At 40.6% G+C, this 27,706-nt stretch overlaps 1 protein-coding gene across 5 annotated transcripts; it reads right to left on the minus strand.

Annotated features, from left to right (window-relative positions):
* LOC120468588 (uncharacterized) lies at positions 1-27,083 on the minus strand. Of its 5 annotated transcripts, none has more exons than XM_039657100.2 (16): positions 26,852-27,082; positions 22,708-22,781; positions 16,894-16,974; positions 16,638-16,694; positions 10,007-10,201; positions 9,768-9,893; positions 8,929-8,977; positions 5,849-5,939; positions 5,621-5,762; positions 5,413-5,517; positions 4,877-4,955; positions 4,092-4,125; positions 3,911-3,985; positions 3,725-3,827; positions 2,558-2,661; positions 1-2,107 (listed from the first exon to the last, which is right to left on the minus strand). In XM_039657100.2, exons 1-16 carry the CDS (start codon positions 26,904-26,906, stop codon positions 1,981-1,983), a joined length of 1,497 nt encoding a protein of 498 aa, XP_039513034.2. In that variant the 5' UTR covers positions 26,907-27,082; the 3' UTR covers positions 1-1,980. The 5 variants fall into 5 exon arrangements, with proteins under 5 accessions (XP_039513034.2, XP_039513036.2, XP_039513035.2 ...); XM_039657102.2 differs by having other exon boundaries at positions 1-2,147; positions 8,929-8,980; XM_039657101.2 differs by having other exon boundaries at positions 1-2,150; positions 8,929-8,980.
* Positions 27,084-27,706: the final 623 nt, after the last annotated feature.

A 27,706-nucleotide genomic window follows, 5' to 3' on the forward strand; every position in this document is an offset into this window, starting at 1 on the left:
TCAGCTTTCAATACATTTATTACAATACCTTTCTTTCCATTGCCATGCTAAATAGGGGTAAAAAGAAAACATGATTAGAATATGGAGCATGAGTGTGACTTAAAAATAGGACCGAAGAGAATGTGAAGATCAGCAAAACTCAAATCAAGCAAAATGACAGAAAATCCTCTATTTGAGTGATAAATGTCCTTTAACGCACGACTGAGTTATTAACTGCTCTTTGAGCAGCACAAAAATGAGGAATTGTGACTGCCAGGCAAATTCATTTAAACAAGGTATTAAAACTAAAATAAAAACAAGAATAAATGACAACCACAGCTGTAATCTTCAACCCCAAATCAACATGCGACACACACACACACACACATAACTTCGCTATTATTCAGTTTGTCCCCCATTTCACAGCCTAAAAATGAAATAAAAACATGACTTTTTGTTAATGGGGGACCTCCGCTTAAATATTAATGCTAAAATAACCCGTCTGATAAGAAAGCAAATGCTTTTAAGGCACTCTGGACTGTCAAGGTACCAAAAGTAATGACGTTTAAAGCCCAATACAGCACTAGTGTGACTACAGACTGCATAAAAGCCTAAACAGTCTTAACTTAAAACTGAGGAAAAAGTCCTAAATAGAGTAATGTACAAAGGTAGCAGATGTGTTTGTCTGGGGTCCACTAGGTAAACATTAGTGTTTCTTTGGTTAAGTGTGTCAGAACAGCACAAGGAGGTCATACGAGTTTACAAATGCATTGCAACGAGAATATTGCTTGATGAAATCATTATCATACTTATAATAATATTATAAACAGAAATGTGCAGGCTGTTCTACAAGAAAATGTCATGAGGTGGAAGACATGACGAACCGTCTCAAATAGCCAACTTCCTTCTCTTCCACTGAACCAAGAGCAAAAACGTAAAATTAAAAAAAGAGGAAATGATGAAAACTGTCCGATCAACTTTCAGCTGACGGCATGAAAAGTGCCAAATCCAAGGCAAGAGTTTCCTGTGTCTCAGAGCTCTTGCATAATATACACAGAAAACCACATGATTTTCTGCATTGTGTGGAGCAGCATGACACAATCTACAACTGAAACCGGCGTTTGTGATCACATGAATGTAAAACCATGTACACATTTATAGATAAATGCAAATAATATCTATATGACGATGACACACCATCAGAAAATACCACAAATCGTCAATACTTTAGCAACGTGACTGACTCTACTCAAACATCTACTCTTGGGGAGGGGGGACAACATCCACCATAGTAAAGTGCAAGACTGCAAGAAAAACAAAAAGGAGAACTGAAAAGTTTGTGAAAGATTCAAAAAAAATTGCAATACTGATATGCCCTCACAGGTCTTGAATTTAGGGCCGTTTTGAGAGAAGAATCCGGGAAAACATCTTTAGTCCAATCAGAAATGACTACAAACATGACGAATGAACAGCTAGAGTGTGTTTGAGGTGGTGGAATCAAATCAAAACACACACGCAAAACTAATTTCCCTTGAATGCCCTTCTCTCTCCCGCTCTTTCTCTCAACGTTAAATCCACATATGGCATAGTATTATTCTTTGGTACGATTCTCCTCATTTTGAGGGGTTTGTGACCTCAAATGCAGTGTGACGGTCAATTCTCTCAGGATGAACTCAAAATGTCAGACCAGATCTACGGCTCTTCTTTGGGGTTGGTGGTGTTGGCACAGGAAGAGAGAAGAGAAACCTCAGCAGACGGTGATGCGGTGCAGCGGATCTCTGGCACTCTGCACCACCCAAACCTCACCTCAAAAGAGACACTTTTCCCATAGTCCCGTCTGCTTTGAAATCCAGTGAGGTTCGAATCACTCTGGCCTCAAGAGAGCGTTCGTAAAATGCTGATCCACAATCCTACAGATAATCAAAGTGAAGATTAGAGTCCCTACAGTCATGCAGTCAACTCCCAGAGTTCTTAGGGAGAGGAAGAGAGGCTAGTGTTGACTCAAGGTTGCCAGTCTTTGCCTCGATGATCGGGAATGTGCTTGTAGCGACACCTATCTCCAAAATGACAGCCGGTGGTCCTCCAGAAGTAACACTCATCTCCGTTGACAGGACCTCTGCGTCTTGGCCTGGAAGTAGTACAGATTGGTGTGGACATTTCTTTCAAATCTTCTTGAAGAAGAAAATATTAACACATTAAAACAATTATACATTAAAACCTCAATTACTTTTCTCATTAAATGGATAGCTCACCAACAAATGAAAATTGTCATCATTTTCTCACCCTCAAGTTGTTAAAAACCTGTATGGATTTCTTTCTTCTGCTGGACACACGCAAAAAAAAAAATATTATGTGTAACCAAACAATTATTGGGCCCCATTGACTTTCTTAGTATGGAGAGAAAACAAAAAATCCTATGGAAGTCAAAGTGAACGATCAACTGTTTGGTTACACATTATGAATATATTATTTTGTGTTCAGCAGAAGAAAGAAAATTGTCAGGCGTGCAATAACATGAGGGTTAAAAATTTTCATTTTAGGGTGAACTATCCCTTTAATAGCACGGAGACTAAATTACCCAGCAGCCCCTGCAGGTTGTTGAATGGTAGGTGTCGGGAGGACTTTCTGAATCCGTCGATCTGGATATCTAACCACTAGCCGGGTATTCTCAATAAAATGTCCCTGTTTTACAAAAGGATTTGCATTCAGGTATATAAACAATACATAGGGCTCAAAAATAGCTTGTTTAAAATACTAATAATAATAGAGGGAATGCGCGTGACATCACCGTCGGCCGGAGTGCCTGCAATTACTCACAGTGAGTGGCAAAAAGACTGAGCTGCTGTATTAATGCCGCGAAAACAAAGACGACACATATAAAGTGGGAAAGAGCTTTGCGATTGACTGTACAACTAGATTTGACAAAAAAAAAAAATCGGAGGTATATATTTACAGACTGCTATAGAAAGAGGAGCAAATGGATCACTGCAATTCACAGAAACAACTGGACTCCAGTCAGCGAAAGGTGGATTTGCAGTTATCATTTTGTGTCCATACCCATATATTTTGTATTGTTATATATATATATATATATATATATATATATATATATATTAACAACTCACCAATTAAATATTTATCATTGCATATTCTGCATTATTGGATGTTTTTTTAATAAACACTGACCAAAAAAAAAAAAAACTATAAAGTTTTGGGGCTGGACGATATGATGGTATATATAGGCTAGATATAACACTGATATAAGTGATCACCCAGATTTAGACCTACCTATATTGTATTTCTATAAAGCGTTCACAGGCAAATTTGCTTTGTGTTTAGGTCTATATTGCTTTTATTTCCCCAGTATCGAAATCAGGCAAACATAAATGTCATGCAACACGATTCCTGGCTGCATGTCAATATCCATGGATCACTGGATCTTTAGTAAGTTGTAAGGAACACTATATTGAGTCCAACATTTAGTTTAAATTGATAAAATTGTTAGTTTTAGTCGCATTTTCGCAGTTTCCCCTATCAAATCCAGTCACGCAGCAGATCAAAGCATTCCATCTATTATAATACAATATTTTTTATAAAATATACAGCAAAAAAAAAGGCTTGTTTACAATTGTAATAGTATTTTAAACAAATTCAGGATCACAAATGTCTTTACTACAACAACTACAAACAATATAATACTAACAACACAGAATAAATAATAATGAATTATAAGTGTTTCACTCACATTGAGGTTCTCCATTGCACGGGAGGCCATGTTGGCATTCTTAAAGTTAACAAATGCACAGAAACGTTCATGCAGAACCCGAATGCTGTCAATTTCTCCGTAACTGGCAAACATCATCAAAAATTACAAACAAATTCATGGGAAATCATTTTAGAACTAAAAGATTGCAAAAGCGTCAGATCTCACGATTTGAACAGGTCCCGCAGATGTTTCTCTGTCAGTTCTGTGGTCACGTTGCCCACCCACAGGGAATTACAAGGACTTGTGGAGGCGAGTGAGAGAAAGGCAAAGAGAAATACAGAGATAGGATAAGAGGGAAAGAAAAACATTTAAAAAATATGAAAAATAAATACTGCAATCAGCTTACCCCGGCAGGAGGAGAGCACAGTCCTGATTTGAAGCTGTAAAATATGGATTTTTGTTTTTATTACAACATGACAAATTAGCTTTGATAAATTAACTGTTTAACTGCCGAGTTATTAGAGGGGTGTTATGTATAATGTGAAGCAACATGGCGACTTGTTCATAATATAGAACGATTTAAAAAACAATTGTTTTGACCATTTTAGTTGTACCAAGTTGCACAAAGCTAAGCTTCTTTTGCAATAAAGCCAGACTAATTAATCATTTGTTATGAATAATTATTGTCTTTTGGTTTATATCCTTCAGGTTTGAAATAAAGAGAATTTATTTGTTAAGATTTTTATTATTATTTACAGGCTAAATAACTTGTATATAAGACCATACACAGTACTGTGTAAAACATAATATGTTATGTTTTAATGAAATGAATACTATTATTTAGCATGGACACATTGAATTGATCAAAAGACTTAAGAATCGATTCAAAGAACCCTGAAAAAAAAATATATATAATGGTTTCCACACACACACAAAAAAAATAAGCACCACAACTATTTAACATTAATAATGAGATTATTACAGAAATAAATTACCTTTTAAAATATTTTAAAACAGAGATATTTTTAAATTGTAATATAATAGAACAGTTTCTACAGTACTTTGATAAAATGACTTTCAAGTACTGTGAATTCTGGTCATTCATGGCCCATTACTTTTAAACTAAATTGGCTTGTAGCAATAGCACCCTCAAGTGGTTCATTTCAACGAAGGAAGACAATGAGCTCTCACCCTTTGCTGCAACAACAGCCTGCACTGTATTGTATTTTTCCAGCAACTGAATACTCTGCTCCTCATCATATCCAAGATCCTAATAAGAAGAAAGGAAAGAAAATCCTGAAATTATATTTGTTTCTTATGCACTATTCCTGCCCTGGATTGCATAATTTTTGCTTTCAAACTAGAATTTTTAAAGCTAATCCCATTGTAAACAGAATAATTCCATCAAAAATGAAAATGATTTACTCATCCTATTGTTATTCAAAACCTGTTTGACTCATTTTCTTTCATTGGAAGAAAAGTTGTTTTTATTTCAACCAAAGGTATGCAGCTCTAAAAATTACATTTGGATTAGTCATACAGACAAAATATTTTTTTCTATTTGTGTTCCACTTAAAGAACCAAAAATAAGTAAATGATTTAGGAATAAATATCTTGCGCTTTTATGGATCACATTTTATCAGTACGTTAGGTAGTGTTACATGGGAATTGATCCAAAACCTTTACTAATGGTTCAATAGTTCAACAATAGAAGATCCAGTCCTTACCGTAAGTTGTTGCACTTTAGAGTACAAGAGGTCATTGACGGCTTCTTCACAATCTTGATCTAGTTTTAGCACCTGTTCCATGGCTTTCTCAGCTTCACTGTACCTCTATTACAAACAAAACCACATGCAAAGTTATTGATACTCACCTAAATGCAGATTAACTCCATATACAGGGAGAAAAACAAACAAATACGCCATTGGGTCGCACCTTAAGCCCCATAAGTGCACTTCCCCTACGGTAATAGCCTTTGGGCCAATCAGGAGCCATGTGGATCGACTTCTCAGCATCTGCGAGGGCCAGAGTATACTGCTCTAGGCAACAGTAGCAGTAGGAGCGATTCCCAAAAAACCTGTTATCAAAATATAAGAGTGAATTCATGAAACCAACAAAAATGAAAATACATGCAATTTGGTTTCAGTCAACTCAAAGCGTCACCTGTGATCTTTCGGGTCACATTTGATGGCCTCTGTAAACAGACTAACGGCTTCTGCGTACTGGCCCTCCTGAACGAATCGAATCCCTTTTTCTGGAGTGAAAAGACAGACAGACTTATATGGAGGAGACTGGATTAGTAAAAAAATAAAGTGAGTTTAACTAAAAACTAAAAGTAGGTCATTAACTTAACCTCATGTCATTCCAAATCTGTACTGACTGTAACTGACTTTCTTCCATGGAACAGAGTGTATTTCAGATCATCCTAGAATATATTTTTCATATAATGAAAGTGAATGAGGACTGGTGCTGTCAAGGTGCTGTCAAGTAAGGAGCCCCTAAAGGGACATGGTGATGGTGGGGGTGAAATGTTTTGCGTTTACCAGAGAAATTTTGAATTTCCTTGCAAAAGTTTTGTGTTGCCCAAGAAAACTTTGTGAGACTTTCTGAAAAACACAAAGTTTCTTGGGGGAACGCAAAGGTTTGGCGAACAAACGCCATGTTTCTCAGGAGAACAAGAAAAGCCAGAGTTTCTTGCAAAACCTTCGCATTCCCCCCTGATAAATTTTGTGTTTCTCAGAAAGTCTTTGAATTCCTTGAAAAAGTTGTCTCCCAAGAAAACCCAAAGTTTCTCTAGAGAAAGCAAAGTTTTGCAAGGAAACCCAAAGTTTCTCAGGAGCAAAAGTTTTGCAAAGTAAACCAAAGTTTCTCAGGAGAACACAGAGGTTTTGCAAGGAAACCCAAAGTTTTTTGGGAGAACGCAAAGATTTTGCAAGGAAACACAAAGTTCTTTTACGAGAGGTTCTCTCGTATTGCATAAGTTTAGCTTATGCTACGGGAAAGATTCATCTTCTCGAGATAATGAAGCCAAATATCCTTAATTTTGCATTCATTGTCAACACAGTGCAGCAGCTAGCAGACCTAGAGCAGGCCGTTTAGCGTGCTCATAGGCTGCTTTGTGGGAGTGACGTCACGTCCAATTAAGGGCGCTCATGCCGTCACCGTATCCAAGCCTGCCAGAATAGGCGTGGCTTAGTCTATAAGCAGGACTCGGAGGATGTTTCTCTGATTTCCATCTCTTCAGCGAAGCTGCACAAAACAGCCACAAGCCAGCTAGGATAGTGACTGAGGAAACCGGCCGTCTTCGCCACCTTCAGCCTTCCGAAGCGAGCTACGCTATCCGGAGACCTATCCTTTTTACTATTGCATATCTTAGCATCTAAAAGAGTACGAGTGTCTTTTTATGGATGCCTCATTTCACTTGTGGCTCGTGCAGAGCCCCGCTCAGTGTCGGCGACCGCCACGTTATCTGCACTCTCTCTGCTCTCTTCAGGAGGATGTGAGCACTGTGAGGAGCTTCCGATGTCGACCCTGCGGGCTTTACTCGAAGCATTCCTCGGTGAAGCTCTCTCCGCCCATTTGCAGGACTGCACAGAAAGAAAAAAAAACGCCATTCTCAAAAGCCGCCGTGACACGCTTGCCTGATTCCCTTCCTCTCCACCCCCTCTCACCGACGTGCAGCTGCCGGCTACGGCCCGCCCTGCCGTCAAGTTTGAGAATGAGGCGGAAGCATTCCTCGATGAAGCTCTCTCCGCCCTTTCCAGGACTGGACAGAGAGAAAAAAAAACCCCGTTCTCAAAAGCCGCCGGTACCTGTGGCCACTGCGACGCACTTGCCGAATTCTCTACCTCCCTCTCCGCCCCCTCTCACCGACGTGCAGCTGCCGGCTACGGCCCGCCCTGCCGTCAAGTTTGAGAATGAGGCGGAAGGACCCGCCGCAGGAGACAGCTGCTCAATCCTAGCTTCTGATAGTGAGGAGTGGTCAAGCTCTCAACGCTCCGCCTCCTCGTCGATCCAGGAGACCGGCAGTACCCACGCTGTAGTGGATGCCGGGCTGATGTGCCTCCTCTCAGAGGCCGTTGACCACCTCGGCCTCGAGTGGACGCCGCCTAAGGAGCCCGGGCCTAACAGACTCGACGGCGGCTTCCTTCAAAGACGCCGCCGTCAAGCGCCCGCTACCAGACCTCCACCCTTTCTCCAAGAGCTGCATGCTGAGCTTGCTAAATCGTTGAACACTCCTTTCTCCATGAGGCTTCATTCTCCCAAGTGGACGGCGCCGCTGAGAAAGGACACAGCTCTCATTCGCTTATTCCCACTTATCTGGGTTCCCAGAACGTTTCCGGGACTCATGAAGTGGATGTCGGCACGTATGGTGTTGACAAAGGGTTCCCCTTAGCGTAAGCTAAACTTGTGCAATAAGAGAGAACCTCTCGTAAGAGAACGAATCCGGTTACCTAATGTAACCTTGGTTCTCGCTAGATGAGGGAACGTGTATTGCCTATTGTGTATCGTGCCACGAGCGCCATTTCGCTTCAGTCGATAAAAACCAGAGAAACAGCCTCCGAGTCCTGCTTATATACACTAAGCCACACCCATTCTGGCGGCCTAGGACGCGGTCAGGGCGCGAGCGCCCATGATTGGACGTAACGTCACATTGGGCTCGCTGGTAGGCTGTGCAGTTCCCGCAGTGGAGCATATGAGCACGCTAGACGGCCTGCTAGCTGCTACACTGCGTTGACAATGAATACAAAATTAAGGATAATTTTTTGGCTTCAATAACTCGAGAAAATGAATCTTTCTCGTAGCGTGAGCTAAACTTACGCAATACTCGTTCCCTCATCTAGAAAGAACTGAGGTTACGTTAGGTAACTGATTAGTTTCTCAGGAGAATGCAAAGGTTTTGAGGAAACCAAAAGTTTCTCGGGAGAACGACAAGGTTTTTCATAGGAAACCCAAAGTTTCTCAGGAGAATGCAAAAGTCTTCTGAAGCCAATTGAAATTTAATTCCAAAGACTGTCCAGGACTTTTTCGAATTCTCACGTTCTATGCTCAATGGAAGAAAGAAACCATAGAAGTTTGAAACAAAATAACAGTAAGCAAATAATTACCATTTTAATTTTGTGCTGAACTACAAAAAAAAAATATATATATATATATATTCACATTGGAAATACCTGCTTTGTCTAATCTGACAACTTGAAGTAATTTGTTTTTTGTGTGTGAGAAAGAAAAGAATTACACACCTACTAGTAAGGCACTTCTTTTAGTTTTAGCATCTGATAAGCCAATGACCTGCTAAAAAAAAGTATATATTAATTGCAGGTTAATGATATTACAATAATATACAAGGATAATACATTAATTAGGGGTTATTTTCAACAATGTCTTCAATGTCTTAAGAACACAACGCAAATGAAAGAAATGAGACTGATGACAAGAAGAGACTGCACGATTTTAGCCCCCATTTTAGTGACAGTTTTGTGGAAATAAACAAATGTGCAAAATTGTTCATGTGAGTGACAATTGTGTAGTATACGTATGTTCAAAGAATTATTTTTTTCAATTCATTTCAACAAGAAGAAATCCAGCACAAGAACCTGTCCCACACATGATTTAATGCTATTTCATGTGTCAATTCTTATTTGTATGTGTGGTTATGAAACATAGTTTGTAGACCAGACAGAGTTTTCTGCGATTCTTCCAATTGAAATGTTGTGTATTGTGAGACCACTGTCGCCGATCTGTCGTGTAATGTGCACACAGCAGAAACTAAACAGACACTAGACTATATTGTAGCATGTGAAAAGCAGTGCGAGAGCAGTGTGAATCCAGCATATGAACTGGGCTTTCTGGGTAGACGCACAGTATGGTGAAACATGCAATCCGTCATAAAAGTGGCAGCTCTATCAGCTGAAACAATAAAAGCTGTCATATAAGTCCACAGTGACAGCACCTTACAGATTTGTAAACTACATTAATACCCAATAATCCCAACGCCCAGGTCCACCTTTAAAACACAAGAGCATGTAAGTCCCACAGATGGCAACAAACCAGAGGACACTGAATAAACAGTTAAACTCACTTCTCCAGTCCTGCTCTCATTTTCCTTGTTCTCTTTCGATTTGTGAGCTCCTTTACTTTTAGCTTTGGGTCGAATGTGATTGACAGCATTGGCGACAAAAGCACTGTTCACATCCCACCCTGGGTCCTGAACATGAGGAAACAGTGTGGCAAAGTCAGCAATTTAAACAATAAAACATTCAAAGAGCAAATTCTGGAAGTCCATCAGCTATGGCAGTATGGTTATCTCCATTTTCATACCTCCTCACTAGAACGCGCCGTCGGCTGCCGGTTGCTTTTGTTCCCTGAAGCCAGCGGAGGTTCAGAAAGACTTTTACTAGGAGGAGCGACTGGCTTCTCTTCCACCTTTGAAAGGCTAATATCGTCCACCTCCTCTGGCTCAGACTCCTCAGACTCGTCGAGTTCAGAATCAGCTCCAGCGTTCTCATCCTCCTCCTGAAAGAAAAGAAATATCACATCACATTTTTAAAAGTGTGTGTTCAAGTTTCAAAAATGAAAGAATAGACAAAGTACCTCTGTTATAGAACTAGCAATCTGCATTCAAAGGCATCAGTGTCATGCAAATGTCTGGCCTTCTAAAATATCCCGTTTCAGCCAACGGCTAAAGTTCAATACAATTTGAATGCATTTTAAAGCTTGATTTAAGAATCTTGAAAAAAAAAAAGTAGCATTTTCCACTAAAATGTTAAGCAGCACAACAGTGATGATAAGAAATTCATCTTGAGGATCAGCATATTAGAAAGATTACTGAAGGACAATGCGACACTGAAAATTCAGCTTTATAAATCACAGGAATAAATTACATCGCAAAATCTTAAAATAGTAAAGAGCTATTTTAAATGGTAATATTATTTTACTGTATTTTTGATTCAGACTTGATGAGAATCAGAGTGTGTGTATGTGTAAGGAAATTAGTTTATAACGAAGTTACCGTGTCATCCCCAGTTAATTCTGATTGGTCCATTGTTTTAAAGAGGTCATAAACTGGCTTTATAAATTGTATTATATTGTTGTCTGAGGTCAACTTATGATGTTCGCTTGGTTTTGGCATTCAAAAACATCAAAATGAATAAGTAGTAGGCTATTTTGCACCCATGTTTTGAGCCTAGCTGAAAAACGCTCGGTTTTTACGGCCGTCTCGCACTGAAGACTTGGAAGTAAACGCCCACTGCTGTAAGTGGATAACAGTTTTGCATATTATAATGAGTTTCAACTCACTTGGAGGAAATTGTTTTGAAAACGTCCAATGTTGTAAAATGGCAACCGAAATGATTCAACCCAGAGTCCGTGTGTTGCAAAATTCCTCAGGTCCAATATAGATGGCATAGCACCGTTCTTTAACCTTAATCGGTCTGCAAATCCAGTTTTGTTTACAAAACAATCCTCAGTGAAAAGAAGCGAACAGACGGACAATGTTTTACCTCATCAGCTGGAACGTCATTAAAACGTCTCAGGTTACAACTGTAACCTATGTTCCCTGAGAACAGGGAACGAGACAATACGTCGAATGACGCTATGGGGAACGCCTCAGGCGTGACAGGTGTCTGAAATCAAATATCAACTCACAGTAATCAGGTTGACCGGCGACAGCCCGTGCATCATCAGCTTGAATGATGAGCGCGTCAATCTGGATGTATAAGAAGGGCGCCTTGAAACCGTGACAACATCCTATCGTCTGAAGGGACTGTTGCAGGCAGGCCCCGAGGCATGGCAACGAGACGTATTGTCTCGTTCCCTGTTCTCAGGGAACATAGGTTACAGTTGTAACCTGAGACGTTCCCTTTCGAAGGGAACTCAACAATACGTCGAATGACGCTATGGGGAACGAAATACCCACTCCGCCATGCTGAGGGGAGTGCATGCCGAAAGGCAGTGACAACTGTCAGAACCAGTAATTCCAAGAAACACTGAAACCACTCACCCTATGTTACATCGGGCTGTCAGTGACAGCACTCCCTACCGGTCATAGCCCAAGCTAATGAACCAAGAAAAACCAGAACGTAATAACGTGAGTAAATCAGGGCCAGCTCAAAGGCTTTAGGACCACAACTTCAAAATAGAAGGGGTCCCTTCTAGGGAGTGTGGCTAGGGGGCCAAAGAGACCCCCAGCCAGTCACTATTCAGGAGAACACTCCTCCTGAAATGCCCCCAGGCTGGCCTGGTGATCTGTACTAAGACACACAGTCTGGCCATAGCCTGTCCGTCCAAGACAGAGCCTCTGGAAATTGCCTAGAAAAGGCATCCAAAAACTGAAGGCCCGCGAAGCTGGCGGAAACCATCGAGTTTCGGATCACAGAGACGGGATCCTCCGGAGAGTGTGACTCAACCTCGAACCAATGGGAATCGTACACTCAATCCACGAGTTTCCACCCAGTGCTCGCTTTTGAGCACTGAGGAAGTAAGAGAGGGATCAAAAATCAGGAAGGTCAAAGAGACCTAAGACCTGATGACCCCATGTGTGGGGAGCTCCGATACATGAGGGCTCATGTCAGGAAGGCCGTACGTTGTGCGGCCTGAAACCCAACGACCACAGCATGTGGAAGCTCATCCTTCAGGAAAGCCAGAGGCTAGAAACCTGACAGACCCACAATGTTGGGCTACCTCGAAAAAGGTCTAGTCAGACCTAAAACCACAGTTGTGGGAGATAGCTTGAACAAGGGAAGTGCCTGTCGTAATGTATTGCGACAAAGACACATCTACAGTGGGACCCAAAGTGAAGAACCGGAGTCTGAACCACATAAGAAGGGACCGAAGCATACCGCGCGTGACCCTCACCATATGAAATGGATTTTAAAAACTGCACAAGACATCTCGTCAGGTGACTTACCACAATAATAGGTGAAGTATGGGTTTGTGTACTTCACTCTGAATTCAGGAAGGCCTGTTGAGGCCTGTAACCTGGCGTCCACAGTGTGTGGGAGCTCATGGCCAGGAAGGCCTGGTAAGGCCTGTAACCTGGCGACCACAGTATGCGGGAGCTCGTAACCTGGCGACCACAGTATGTGGGAGCTCATAACCAGGAAGGCCTAGTGAGGCCTGTAACCTGGCGACCACATCCGGTGGGAGCTCGTACTCAGGAAGGTCAGTGAGACCCAGCCTGGTGTACCTGAAAAACCACACCAAGTGGGAGCTACTTCCAGAAGTTAGCTCTTAAGAACTCTTAAAGTGGGACCCGAGGAAAGACCGGGGTCTGAGCCACATAAGAAGGGACCGAAGCATACTGCGCGTGACCCTCACCATAAGAAATGGATTTTAAAAAGTGCACAGGACATCTCGTCGGGTGACTTACCACAATAATAGGTGAAGTATGGGTTTGTGTACTTCACTCTGAATTCAGGAAGGCCTGGTGAGGCCTGTAACCCAGCAACCACAATATGTGGGAGCTCATAACCAGGAAGGCCTGTTGAGGCCTGTAACCTGGCGACCACAGTGTGTGGGAGCTCATGACCAGGAAGGCCTGGTAAGGCCTGTAACCTGGCGACCACATTGGGTGGGAGCTCGTACTCAGGAAGGTCAGTGAGACCCAGCCTGGTGACCACAACCTGTGGGAGCTTACTCCACCAAGTGGAAGCTACTTCTTCCAGAAGTTAGCCAGAGAAGGGCGTCCCTGTAGCCAGTGACAGGACGCCACTTAAAGTGGGACCCAAGGGAAGACCGGGGTCTGAGCCACATAAGAAGGGACCGAAGCATACCACGCGTGACCCTTACCATACAAAATGGATTTTAGAAAGTACACAAGACATCCCGTCATGTGATTTACCACAATAATAGGTGAAGTAGGGGTTAGTGTACTTCACTCTGAATTCAGAAAGGCCGAACTTGAGGCCTGTAACCTGGCAGCCACAACAAGTGGGAACCCATAATCAGGAAGGCCTGACAAGGCCTAACACCCGATAGTCCCAATGCATGGGGAGCTCACATTCAGGAAGGCCGCTGAGGCCTTCAGCCTGACATGTGAAGACTCACCACTACAACTTAGCGACCACGAAAAGTGGGGGTTTCACATTCAGGAAGGCCTGGTGAAGCCTGCAACCTGACATGTGACAACTCACAACCAGGAAGGCCAATGAAGCCTGAAGCCTGGTGACCACAGAGTGGGAGCAAAGTGCTCAGGGAAGGTGGTGAGGCTGTAGTCTGGCTACCGCATCATGTGGGAGCCCACATTCAGGAAGGCTGGGTGAGGCCTGTAAACTGACTACCACAGTATATGGGAACTCATAACCAGGAAGGCCCCTTTGAGGCCTGTAACCTAGCAACCACCATGTGTGGGAGCTCATCACCAGGAAGGCCTGGTGAGGCCTATAACCTGACCACCACAGAAAGTGGGAACTCATAACCAGGAAGGCCCCTTTGAGGCCTGTAACCTAGCAACCACAATGTGTGGGAGCTCATAACCAGGAAGGCCTGGTGAGGCCTGTAACCTGGCGACCACAATGTGTGGGAGCTCATAACCAGGAAGGCCTGGTGAGGCCTTTAACCTGGCGACCACAGTACGTGAGAGCTCGTATCCTGGTGACCACAGTATGTGGGAGCTCATAACCAGGAAGGCCTGGTGAGGCCTGTAACCTGGCGACCACAGTATGTGGGAGCTCATAACCAGGAAGGCCTGGTGAGGCCTGTAACCTGGCGACCACAGTATGTGGGAGCTCATAACCAGGAAGGCCTGGTGAGGCCTGTAACCTGGCGACCACAATGTGTGGGAGCTCATAACCAGGAAGGCCTGGTGAGGCCTTTAACCTGGCAACCACAGTATGTGGGAGCTCATAACCAGGAAGGCCTGGTGAAGCCTGTAACCCAGCGACCACAGCATGTGGGAGCTCATAACCAGGAAGGCCTGGTGAGGCCTGTAACCCGGTGACCACAATCAGTGGGAGCTCATAACCAGGAAGGCCTGGTGAGGCCTGTAACCTGGCAACCACAGTATGTGGGAGCTCCCACAGATGTCTCTCCGTGGCCACCATAGCACCGACAGAACAGCAGCTTGCTTGGTGGCCCGGAGTCCCGCAACAGATCGGTCTGGTAGGCCTGAGGACCACAAGGGCGTGCAGAACCGCACCTGCCTGACCTGCTGCCGTGTACGCTCTGTCATTCAAGCATGAAGATGTCTTGAGCAGCTTGGATGACAGGGTCAGAGCTCTTAGTGAAGAGGACCAACCAGAGACGAGATAGTTAGCCAACGTCTCGTCCACTGGCGGCCTCGACACTTATCCGTTCTCCACGGCTCCCTCCACAGCAGCGAAACTAGCCCGCTGATGCAGATAGAGACGTGAGGAGAACGGATTCTTCCATACCCTCTCGATCCCAGCGTGGAGATCGGAAACGAATGGAAGGCTCATCCGGGCTGGTGGCTTATGGGTGGGGAGGAACCAGCCATCCAAAATACCATGAGCGGGTTCCTCCCAGACGCGCCTCCACTGCAACAGCAATCTGTCTGAGGCGCGCCCCATAATGTCAACCAGCTCAGCGTACACTGGGCAGGAGGGCTGAAATGATTCGGTCTCAACCAAACTGACATCCTTTTCTATATATATATATATATATATATATATTACAGCCAACTCCTGCCCTGCCCAAAGAGAACAGTTACAGATTCACCAAAGAGAGAGAGCGCTCATTTTCTCTCTTCTTAGATGTTCAACATTAATCTGTAACTCACCCTCGTCAGCTGGTAGATCATCCGCGAGGTTAACGCCCCTCTCCCGATAATCTGCCAGCTCCATCTGAAAGCTCCACGAGCTCAACCGCCACTGAGCCTCAGCCCGAGCGGGAACCGGAACCGCGGGGTTCAGATTCCGCGCCCACTTCCCTCGAGAAGTGGGTCAGACGAGAGCAGAGAGTTCTGAAAGGAAAAACTCTCAGTTCGCGCAAAAAACTCCCTCGAGAGCTTCCCGCGAATGCTCTTCTCTCAGGCAGAACACGCACAGATCGTGTGAATCCTCCGGTGTCAAATATCTGGACACAAGTCGGCACACTCGCGCAAAGTGTTTCTCCACGTCTCTGCGCGTTTAATCGTTGATACTATCACACAGACAAACAGTCCCTGAAGACGAAAAGATGTTGTCACGGTTTCAAGGCGCCCTTCTTATACATCCAGATTGACGCGCTCATCATTCAAGCTGATGATGCACGGGCTGTCGCCGGTCAACCTGATTACTGTGAGTTGATATTTGATTTCAGACACCTGTCACGCCTGAGGCGTTCCCCATAGCGTCATTCGACGTATTGTTGAGTTCCCTTCGAAAGGGAACTAAAGTTTATCCATGCAGTCCTATTGGAATCCAAAGGAAGCTTATGCAGCGACTGTCTTCTTCCACAACCAGGCACTGCAATATTTTGTATTGCTCGGTAGCTCGATACGGTTTGTCATCATGAGGTAGGCCTATGTTATTTAGCTATGCATGTAATGCGAATCGGTGGGCGGGGCTAAACCGGCCGTGTTGAAGTAGGCGTTGATCTTCTGCGGGGGTGGTGTTTTATCCTCTTTGACGTCTTAGTTCCCTACTTTTAAAAACAATTCTTTTGCAGAGGCTGGTGTCAATAAAAGCTTTTATTGGACAAACAAGGAGGTTTTTAGTTCAGAAACTTACAGAAGCTCAAAAGTCAAAAGCTCAAGGAAAATTGATTTCTCAGTTCATCACCCCTTTAAAACCGATAGTAATATACTGCATAATAAAAACATACTTTTTTTTTTTAACATACAAAAACTACTTTTAACATGCATTTATTAATACCCAATAACCGTGGTTAAAAGTGAGGAAAAGATGAGATGCACCGATCTGCAGAAATGTTTAAAAAAAACAGTGCAAAAGGAGCACATCCTTTGTCAAAGCCCTCTCACACCATCCTAGCCATTAAACTAGTTTCAATTTACCTGTTCAGTACTTTCATCCTTTTTAACCCGTTCTAGTTTCTTCCGCTGCCGTTGACGCTAAAAAGAAAAATAAATCTTTTTTTTTTTTTTGGCCAGCAACACAATGCAGGCAATAAAATCCATCTTATTTATGGCTCCGTTCACAATAAGAACAAAACGTAAAAAAAACAATGCATAATAGAGCTGCCCTGACAGTAAAATATGTTAAAGGTGATTCATTCTTATACTTAGTGTGGCAAAGTTTATCTCCTCTCACCTTCCTCTTGGCTTTGCGTCTCTCTGCTTTCCGTCTGGCCTTCTCTTCCTCGCTAAGACCCTCCTCACCATTTAAGACATCCTGTAGAACATACACAAACCCGAATCACACAGGGTATCAGGAAAAGACAGACATGCAGGTACTTACTTTGTTTCAGAAAAACAGCCACAAACAGAGGTCTGTTTCAGAGTACTGCATGTCCTTCATCAAAGAGGTTTAAGAAAGGAATTGTACCCTATTTGAGAAAGACTTCTTTAGTTGTAGGCGCTAAAACAAGCTTGAAAATGTTAAAAAAAAAAAAAAAAACACAGTGGAGGACTTTGGCCTCAATATAAATGTTTGAAGCCATTGTTGCGCTCACTATGAGTGGTTAACCAAATAAAATGGAACTCAAAGCTTAAATTGTTAAAGATGACTGCAGGGTAACAGTTTTGTGTGAGCAGACAACTCTTACAATGTCTGTATCAGAATGCACACTATCATGGGTAGATAAGACCATTTGAAATGTTCAGCAATGAATGTGACTCATTCACCAAAATAACACATTGTTAACACACTGCAATGCTGGGAGTAACTGTTTTTGGAGCACACCAACCCGACCTTGACCCAACTGATTTGTTGAGACATGACTAGATAAAGTTCATTCACTCCTTTCTACGTTTTTGAAAAAAAAAAAAAAAAAAAAAAAAAAAACGCACACTTTTGCACATAAAACGTCTCTTTTGCACATAAAGGCCGCATTTATTTGGCCAAAAATACAATAAAAACAGTAATATTGTATTGAAATATTATTACAATCTAAAATAATTTTTCTAATTTCATATATTTTACAATTCAATTCATTCCTGTGATGCAAAGCTGATTTTTCAGCATCATTACTCCAGTCTTTAGTGTCAGAATGATCCTTCAGAAATCATATAATATCATATAATTGTACCAATATATATATAATTGTATCAATATATATCATATGCTGATTTGCTGCTCAATAAGCATCTATAATCAATGTTGATAACAGTAGTGCTGCTTGTTTATTTGTAGAAAACATTGAAGAAAAAAAACTTTTAATTATTCTTTAAATACAAGGAACAGATTTATTTATTTTTTTTACATTCTAATGTATCATAAAATGTATTTGCCGTCAGATTTGACCAATTTAAAGAGTCCTTGCTGAATAAGTTAATTTAAAATAAAGAGAGAGCAATAAAAACACAGTGCTGGTCATAATTATTTGCCCCCTTGGTAAATATGATCAAAGATGGCTGTAAAAAATAAATCTGCATTGTTTGTCCTTTTGATATTCTATTTAAAGCACCACTATGCAGTTTTATTACCTTAACGGAATAGCTTCGGAGTTATTGCAATGGTTATATGACTATTTTCGGGTTGCATGTTGGGCATCCGAATGTTGGCTGTGTTTGTATATGGGCTGTGGCAATAATAATTAGAAAAAAAAAAAAAGCTTGCAACATATGGAAAAAAGAACTATGTATGAATTAGTTCATTTTTTGAAGTATGAATTATGAACTGAACAAGTACATTTTAAAATGTATAAACTGAACTTTGAACTAGTAAAACTTTCAGTAAACTTTCCCAAAAAATATTCCCATTGCAATATATTGTATACATAAATATATAGAATATAAAACACACACACTTAAACTTTACATATGAAGAGTTCAGATGCAAAAGCCTCTAAATGCCATTTGAAATTTTCTTCTTTAATGATGATTTTTATCAAACTTGTACATTTAAGTTCAGTAATTTCACTTAAATAACAATTAATAGGTAAGGCCTAAAAAAAAAAAAGTTTGGTTCCGGTTGGTTGTCAGTTGAGGTCATGGGTCGGTCGGGAATTTTTTTTTTTTTTTCAGTGGCAGCAAGGGATGGGTAGGAAATTATTCAGGGCTCGACATTAAAGGGATAGTCAAACCTAAAAATATCAAAATTGAAACTACTGTGGAAACAAAGACACCTACATCTTGGATGCCCTTGAGGTAAGCTAAAACATATCAAAAATTAATTTCAAAGTGAACTATCCCCTTAAGCCTTTTCACGTGCTTGTCCTCCGGACAAGTAAGTAAATCTGTCAATCACTTGTCCGAGTAAAAAAGTTGCTTGTCCGGATTTTTTAAATTTATTTATTTTTTATTCTGAAGCAATATTCTCATCAGTGTTCAATCAGCTTTGATATTTAAAAAGGCAAATTGTAATATCTGCACCTTTAAGGGCATCCCCTCCACCAATATTATTAAAGGAACACTCCGACTTTTTGGGACTTTAGCCTATTCACCTTACCCCCCAGAGTTAGATAAGTCCATACATACCTTTTTCATCTCCGTGCGTGCTATAAGTCTGTTTGACGCACCCACCGCTAGCCTAGCTTAGCACAAAGACTCGATGTGACTGGTTGCAGCTTTCATACTAATCCAAATGAGTGGCAAAATAACGCAAACGTTTTCCTATTTACATGTTGTGATTTGTATAGTCACATAATGTACAAATAACAAAGTCAAATGAGACACAGACATCTTTTAACCGTATAAAACCTGGGAACTATTCTCTGAAGGCGAAGCACTGCTACTTTGACGGCGTAATAACCGCATCACCGGAGACACGCTGTGGTGAGGAGCGGAGAGTTCGCTCGGTGTTTGGGTAATAGAGTCAGCAATTTATAAATAGTAAAAGCGTAGTTTAGAGTCATGGGTTTTCGCTCTATTGTAAATAGCTGCGACTGTAAACAGGGGAGGTAATACCATGTTTCACAGAATTCCAATTAAAAACGCTGACTGGATGAAGAAATGGCTAACTTACTCTGGATATTTATCCAAACACACCATAAGATTATCAAGGGACATTATGTTTGCTCGGTACATTTCAATGAGGACGACTATTTTGAAAAAATGGAATTTGCCACACGGACCATAATGTGCTGAAGGATACGGCCATCCCATCTATAGCACAGACAGGACAAGTGGATCACCTGCGGCTGAGGTAAGTGTTCCGTTATGTTTTTAGATGACCTACTGTAACAGTGCCTTTAGCCAGAGCTAATGTAACGTTAGTGACACTATTATATGATTAGGGTATGAATATGTTTTTATCTTGATGCGGTGCGGACGCGCTTGGGAAAAAAAAAATGAGCGCGTTCACCGCGTTGAACTTGCACCCTGCGCGCGGTGCGCCTAGTAGCCTAAATTTGAAATAACCATGGAAATAACGAACTTGAGCGTGCAAAAGGGTACGATAGGCTGTGAGTTCATTGTGCAAAAACAATTTGTGCTATTACTTTCCCCTTATTCTATCCTAGTAATGCAATACTGTATATTATATAGGCTACTGTTGAATACATTTGGTTCAGCTAATAAATTGCATTTAAAATATATTGATTCCTGTAATAATAATTATTTATTCATGTGATATTTATAAATCTGGGTGCGTTTTTGGTTGGAAATCAATGAAACATGGTACTGTATTAACCTGGTCTCCCCTGTTTATTGTCACAGCTCATACAATAAAGCAAACACCCATGATAAACTATGCTTTTCTATCTAACGTTAGTAATTGCTGACTCTTTATTCCAACGCTGAGCGAAGCGAACTCTCTGCTCCTCGTCACGGTGCGTCTCAGGTGATTGTTATCACTCTGCCCAAGTAGCAGTGCTTCCCCTTCAGAAAATATAGTATTTATACGGTCAAAAGATGTCTGTGTCTCATATGGCCTTGATATTTGCACACTCTGTGACTATACAAACCACAACATGTAAATAGGAAAACGTTTGCGTTATTTTGTCACTCATTTGGATTAGTATGAAAGCTGCAACCATTCACATCCAGTCTTTGTGCTAAGCTAGGCTAGCGGTGGGTGCGTCAAACAGACTTATAGCACGCACGGAGATGAAAAAGGTATGTATGGACTTATCTAACTCTGGGGGGTAAGGTGAATAGGCTAAAGTCCCAAAAAGTCGGAGTGTTCCTTTAAATGCCCTATAGTGTCTTATTATTCTAAATAATTTAATTTATTGATCAAATTTAGGAATTTAAAATGAAAGATGAAGCATACTGTTACCCTAGGTAGGGCTGATGAAATTAAATCATTTACACTGAAAAATTACAATTTCATAAAATAAATGTTATGAAATTGATTTAAATGTGCAAATAAGAAATATTGGAAAGAATTATACTAGGCTACTTATAAACATAACACTAAACTGCCAATAGGTGGCTGCAGGAGGCCGTATAAATGTTATTGATTCATTAATTCAAACGATTCGTTCAAATGGTTGATTTATTCAAGAATGAGACAGATGTTGATGTTTATGAATGGGTCATTGAATCCTTGACTCAACCGATTCGTTCAAAATGCTGAATCATTCAGTAATGAAAACAGGATGAGTTCCTGTGAGATGCGTCGTGGTTCTGCTGTGACTTTTCTTTGGAACTATTTTCGCTGCTGAAATGGAACAAAAACACCCAATATTGCTTATAAACAGTAAGTGACTTAATCTTAACTGTTTATTGAACTGTTGTAGGAAATCAATGTCACTTTTTCAATCGTCATGGTATTCAGGAAAAATAATTGAGGCTGCTTAGTGCTTAACATATGTTAAAATATAAAAACTCCATATTTAGATTTTTTTATAGGCAGAGTATGTTGTTAACTGTGTGTGTGTGCTCCGCTCATGTGTGTAGATTTCTCTGCGCGAGCGTCAACAGCGCAACCTTACCATCAGTAATACAGTAGGCCTGCTACATTTATTATCCACAATCGATCGCAACTTGCAATAAATGTATTAAAATCAGAATCATTCCCTCGGTTTAGTGATTCCCTAGTTATTTTTTTGTTTGTTATTGATGTTCTAATCAGGCTACTTGTCCGTTGGGGTGAGTAAAATTCTCTTTTACTTGTCCTTCAAAAATCCATTTGTCCCGGAAAAGCGGACAAGTTAGACGGGCTCTAGAGATACGAACCGCGGCAGGTTAGAGTGTTTTTTGGATTGCATTAGAAACGAACAAATACATGGCGAAAGAAGTGCTAGACAGCAGAAGATAGGATTGGGATCATGATTGGATGGATCATGATAGGATGATTTTTTAATAAAACTAGGCGGATGGAGGTATTAGTATGTGGTGTGTGCATGCCTATGAATGCATGTATTTGTATGTGTGCGAATATGAATAAAAATATCCTAAATTACAAAAAAAGACTTGTATAATATGTATTATAGTTCAGTTTGACGAACGATATCTGCCTCGTTTGTTAATAGATTGCTGGAGGACAAGATGCATCTTACATCGCGTGCTATAAAAAGACGGAGCTGTACAAAAACGTAAATTAATAGTTCGCCTCAGAGTTTTTTATTTGTGTATTTATTTAATTTTTATTATTTCTTCCCCAAGCTCATAAAATAATTTTGGGTCGCACATAAATTGACAGGGTCGGTCGGAAACCGGAAACAAACAATTTTTTTTTTACGCCTAATTATCATTGCCATTTAAGTGAAATCACTGAACTTAAATATACAAGCTTGATAAAAATGATCATTCTAGAAGAAAATTTCAAATGGCACTTAGAGGCTTTTGCATCTGAACTATACACTTTTAAGGCCACTATACATGTCGCTATGCGGGAATCGATCAGGAATAGTTAAAAAGATAGCAATTTCAATTTCAGTTTCAATTTCAGACAAACTAATGGTCAGAAAACATATGCAAGCCAAGCAGTATTCAAAAACAACAGGAGAACATGCAGGTCTTTTGACCTCATTTCTGATTTAATGTAACGACTCGTGAAAAAAACCCAGTGTTCTTGTACCTGTGTCAGCATGTGGTCATTCTGCCCGGGGAGAGCACCGGTGTCCATCTCCTCTGGCCTTTCATCACTGGAGCCTGTGGAAAAATCCAGAGAAAACAATCCATAAGTCCAAAGTCCCAATTCGAAGAAAGAGAATCCATATAGCCTTAGCCAAATCATACTTTTTAAGAATTAAAACGTTTAATAATGCAGGAAAGAGAATCAACACAAGCCACTTGTTTTGTATCATGTTGTCAAATCCCAATATTTACCCTTTCCTAATTCTTCATTCACTCCAAATGCTCTCAATAAGAAAATCCCATTCATTTGTGACTATGCAATGGCATTTCAGTCAAACACATAACAACTTTCCTCACAATAAAGTCTTGGTTTTTACTTCTCTAATTGCATTAGCCACTAAAAACCATGTCAAATATATTTTTAACCTTGACAGCAGATGGTTTTGTTCAATTGCCATTTGAAGGATAAAGCTGTGCAAAGAATTTCACATCATGTCTGCCACAGAAAAGCCACCTAAACCCATGGGAAAAAAAAAAAAAAAAAAAAAGTTATCAGCAAAAAAAAAAAACGACACACTCCCTCAACAAACATGGGACCTAAAGCCCTGCAGGATTGCAATTCATTTGTCAGCTATCTTAAAATTCCCTTGCTGCAATGGTAAAATTAGACCTTGCAGACATTTCTCCAAGCTACACAGCCTCACATAAACTTAAACTACACAGCTCAAAATATTCCACAAGAAAGCCATTTAAACAACGTCCTAGTAAAACAATACTTGCTCTGAAGACCGTCCAACAACAGATTTTTGGATTCTTCCATTAGCTAATCTAAGCAAATGGTTTTCAGACTCATTTTTCAGGCTTTGTTTTCTTTTATGGGATTCATGATAGCTCAGAGATGGTTTTATCCTTGATTCAGCTCAGGGTTGTGATGATAATAATACGCAACCATCTACACAATGTCCGGGCGGAAACCTACATAAACACATTCCAAAAAATAACATTCCTGTTTCAGAAAGAGACAGAACTTTACAAGCTTGTTAACTGATTCCTTTGGTACATTGAAATGAAGACACATTAGGCGTTCAAAAAAAAAACCACTCCTTCAACCACTCCTATTAATTGTTGCAACACTCTTAATATCTCACATAAGTTGTCTCACACAGCAAAGAGATGCACACAGTTTGATTTCAGTTATAAATCACAGCTAAGTAGCACCACAAATCTCAGGCAAATGCAAATGAAGCAGGCCATGATCTGAGACGAGTCCTGCGGTTGCAGAGAAGTGATGTATATCGACCAGCAGACTTCCCCTTTAGTGACTCATCTCACACGTCGATGGCCTTGTGACAATTTTACCTTGGTAAGATACAGAAACCGCAGGTGGCCCCTGGCTAGTCACGTCTTCCTTGGATCATGCAAACTGTTCCATGCAAAAGATCCCAACTGATACGGTTTTTACTGACACCATTCAGAATGCTGAATCCGTTTGATTAAAACAGCAGTGGACTTGCATGCAGAAAAGGACTGTAAGGATCAAGTGTCACAATGTTAACAAAGATGTTTATTTACGCTACTTGTCAAACTGCGATACCCTGTCAAACTTCCACATCTCCGAACATTTTACTGTGAATGCAACTGACAGGCAAATATAGCAACAGCGCTGGTAGGGAAAACAAACTATACATTTATGCATTTAATGATGGATCATGCTCTTAAGCATATTTACATTTCTACCACACACTTTGAGTAGAGCCCAACATTAGACAATTCAAACTAGCAGTACTTCATGTAATGACAATGCGCGCGCCCACACACACACACACAAACCTCAATGAAAAACGGTTCCAATTAAAATCTAAAGGGGCTTTACAGTCTGATGTCATTGGGGAACCTTTTCAAGTTCCCTAAAGAATTTTCTTTCTGTAGCTTTTTATAAAACCATCCATGTATTCGTTCTTTAAAGAGCCACCAGAACTCTGGTCTGAAGAATCCAGTTTAAAGGGTTAGTTCACCCAAAAATGAAATGAACACAAGAATGAAACTCATTGGTTCTTGAAGAAGCACTCAAATGTAATGCGTAAAAAGAATGAACCTCATTGGTTCTTGAAGAAGCACAAAATGTAATGCGGATCACAAAAATGAACCTCATTGGTTGTTGAAGAAGCACTCAAATGTAATGCGTAACAAGAATGAACCTCATTGGTTCTTGAAGAAGCACAAAATGTAATGCGGAACACAAGAATGAAACTCATTGGTTTTTGAAGAAGCACTCAAATGTAATGCGTAACAAGAATGAACCTCATTGGTTCTTGAAGCTCAAAATGTAATGCGTAACAAGAATGAACCTCATTGGTTCTTGAAGAAGCACAAAATGTAATGCGTAACACCAGAATGAACCTCATTGGTTCTTGAAGAATCTCAAATGTAATGCGTAACACCAGAATGAACCTCATTGGTTCTTGAAGAAGCGCTCAAATGTAATGCGTAACAAGAATGAATCTCATTGGTTCTTGAAGCTCAAATGTAATACGCAACACAAGAATGAACCTCATTGTTTCTTGAAGAAGCTCAAATGTTATGTGTAACACAAGAATTAACCTCATTGGTTCTCAAAGAAGCTCAAATGTTATGTGTAACACAAGAATTAACCTCGTTGGTTCTTGAACCTCAAACGTGATGCGTAAAATGAGAAAAGTTTCAGTTGCGTGGCTGTCAACGCACGGGCCAGAAAGCTCTCAGATTTCGTCAAAAAGATATTTATTTGTGTTCTGAAGACGAACGAAAGTCTTACGGGTTTGGAATGACATGAGGGTTAGTAATCAATGACAGAATTGTCAATTTTAGGTGAACTAACCCTTAAAACTGGTAGCTCTGTTTTGAAACATTAAGATGTTTCTATCAGATCATTGGCTGGCCTTCCTTCCCATGTAGATGCCACCGTTCCAGACATGTCATCGACATGGCAGCCATCTTTTCAGATGCTGTCATCACTCACAGTTGCCACAAAATTTCTAACCCTCTGGTTGTAAAAACCACTGAGATTTGAAATTGGATGTGAAATTCATTTGGTGAAGTCTATTACAGATTTAGATATTAATACATGCAACTATGGTTACAGTCAACTTGCTCTTAAATCTTCACAAACCGGCTTGGCCGTTCCAATATGGAGAACGGCTTACGTATATCGGCCAACAGCCACTAAAGAGGCATATATATATATATATATATATATATATACACACACACATATACACACACTATGGGTCAACCAGCTACCACATTCCAAAAACTAGGAACCAGAGATCATGTTCCGATTGCAGCTACCAGCTAGGGTTTTCCAACATAGATCAAGAACTGTTGTTTAAATCTCTAAAGAATCATGGGTAACTAAGATTTTTGGTTATCCTAAAGAAACATTGAAGAACCTTTATGTGTATTATATTGTATGAAAAGGCAATTTTTGCCATTAGACTTGAGGCAGCCTTTAACTCCTGTGTGCCTACATTTACAAGAAGGCTAAAACCATTACAAATTATAACTAAATCATCATGCATCTTAATGGGTTTGTCTGAAAATGTTCATTCGTAAAAAAAAAAAAAAAAACATTCAAACAGGAAATCATCAGCAGTTGAAATCACATTTATGTGCCTGTGATTCACAGGCCTGTTGCATGTGATTTCTAGCATTTGAATTAGTATTAAATAAAAGCCAAAATAATGTGGTAAATAGGATGCATTTAATTTCTTTAAATTAATGTAACTAAATTACAGATTATGTGAGAGATTAAGCTAACAACGTTTAACTACAGTTCTTTGGCTAGTCTTTGTAATAGGCATATTAAAAGTTAACATTAAATAAGGATTTGACTATTAAGCTTTAGACATAATTACCCTCGACAAATAAAAAGATAGCCGGGTGACAACCGCAGTTACAAAACAATCGCATAAGCGGCATCATGATTTGTTTAATGTTACGCTTTTATAAATCTGACTCACATTAGATAACTTATCGCGGTCACTGACGTGCGTTACGGCGAGATAAACGGATTGTGCCTTACTTCGTTTTACGCTCCGATTCATGGAAAACTAACTTTATAACTCGGACAGGCAGAAGCAAAGTTTCCATGCAGTCGTGAAACTCACCGCTGAGCCCCAGTAACCGGCCGAAATCCAAACTGAACTTCATTAGACCAACCATCCAGCATTATTACCCTCAATAACACCACAGGAACAAATACACGACCGAATACATGTTAAAACAACAAATGAGTCGACATCTTTAAACTTGTGGCGATATGCAGCTGTTTCTCTTCCTGGGCGTCGAGCGGAACGTCAGGCGGGTGAGTTGAACTGCACTCAGGCGCCTCCCAGAACAAGCGTCTTAAAGGGCCGCAGGGGCCATGTGCCCTGGAGCCACACTTCACATCCAGTCAAGAGCATTTTTATTTGTCATTTGCACAATTACACTAGGCACCGAAATGCTTGTGACGATGCTCAGACTTACAGTAATACAGGACCATACACAAATTTAGTACCTAACCACAAATAAACAAAGTGGCGGGTAAAAAAAAAATAATAATAAGAATACGAGTACGAATAGGCCTATAGGCTACTGAGGTAGAAGTCTCAATAACAATCTACTACCATACAATCAATTACCAATGGACAAAATCAAGTTCCAGACTACTTTTTTTTCTGGTTCAAGAAGCAGTTTCACTCTATGTCACAATAGGAAAGAAGACAATTTTGCATCATGCATTTTATGCTGACTTTAATCCAGTTACCATTTAAAAAAAAAAAAAAAGAGAGAGAGAGAGAGAGAGAGAGAGAGAGAGAGAGAGCGAGAGAGATTTGGATTTTGCCAAATCAATTAAACAGGTTAAATTTTAATCACACTTGAATTACTTTCGTGCTTCGTGATCATGCATGTGTACTGTTTGGATTTTCAAGCATACAGGACATTTCCATACTGTTTTTTAGTTTGCATACTATATAAAC

This window comes from Pimephales promelas, chromosome 11 (genome assembly GCF_988280905.1).
Source record: "Pimephales promelas chromosome 11, fPimPro1.hap1.1, whole genome shotgun sequence".
Lineage (NCBI taxonomy): Eukaryota > Metazoa > Chordata > Actinopteri > Cypriniformes > Leuciscidae > Pimephales > Pimephales promelas.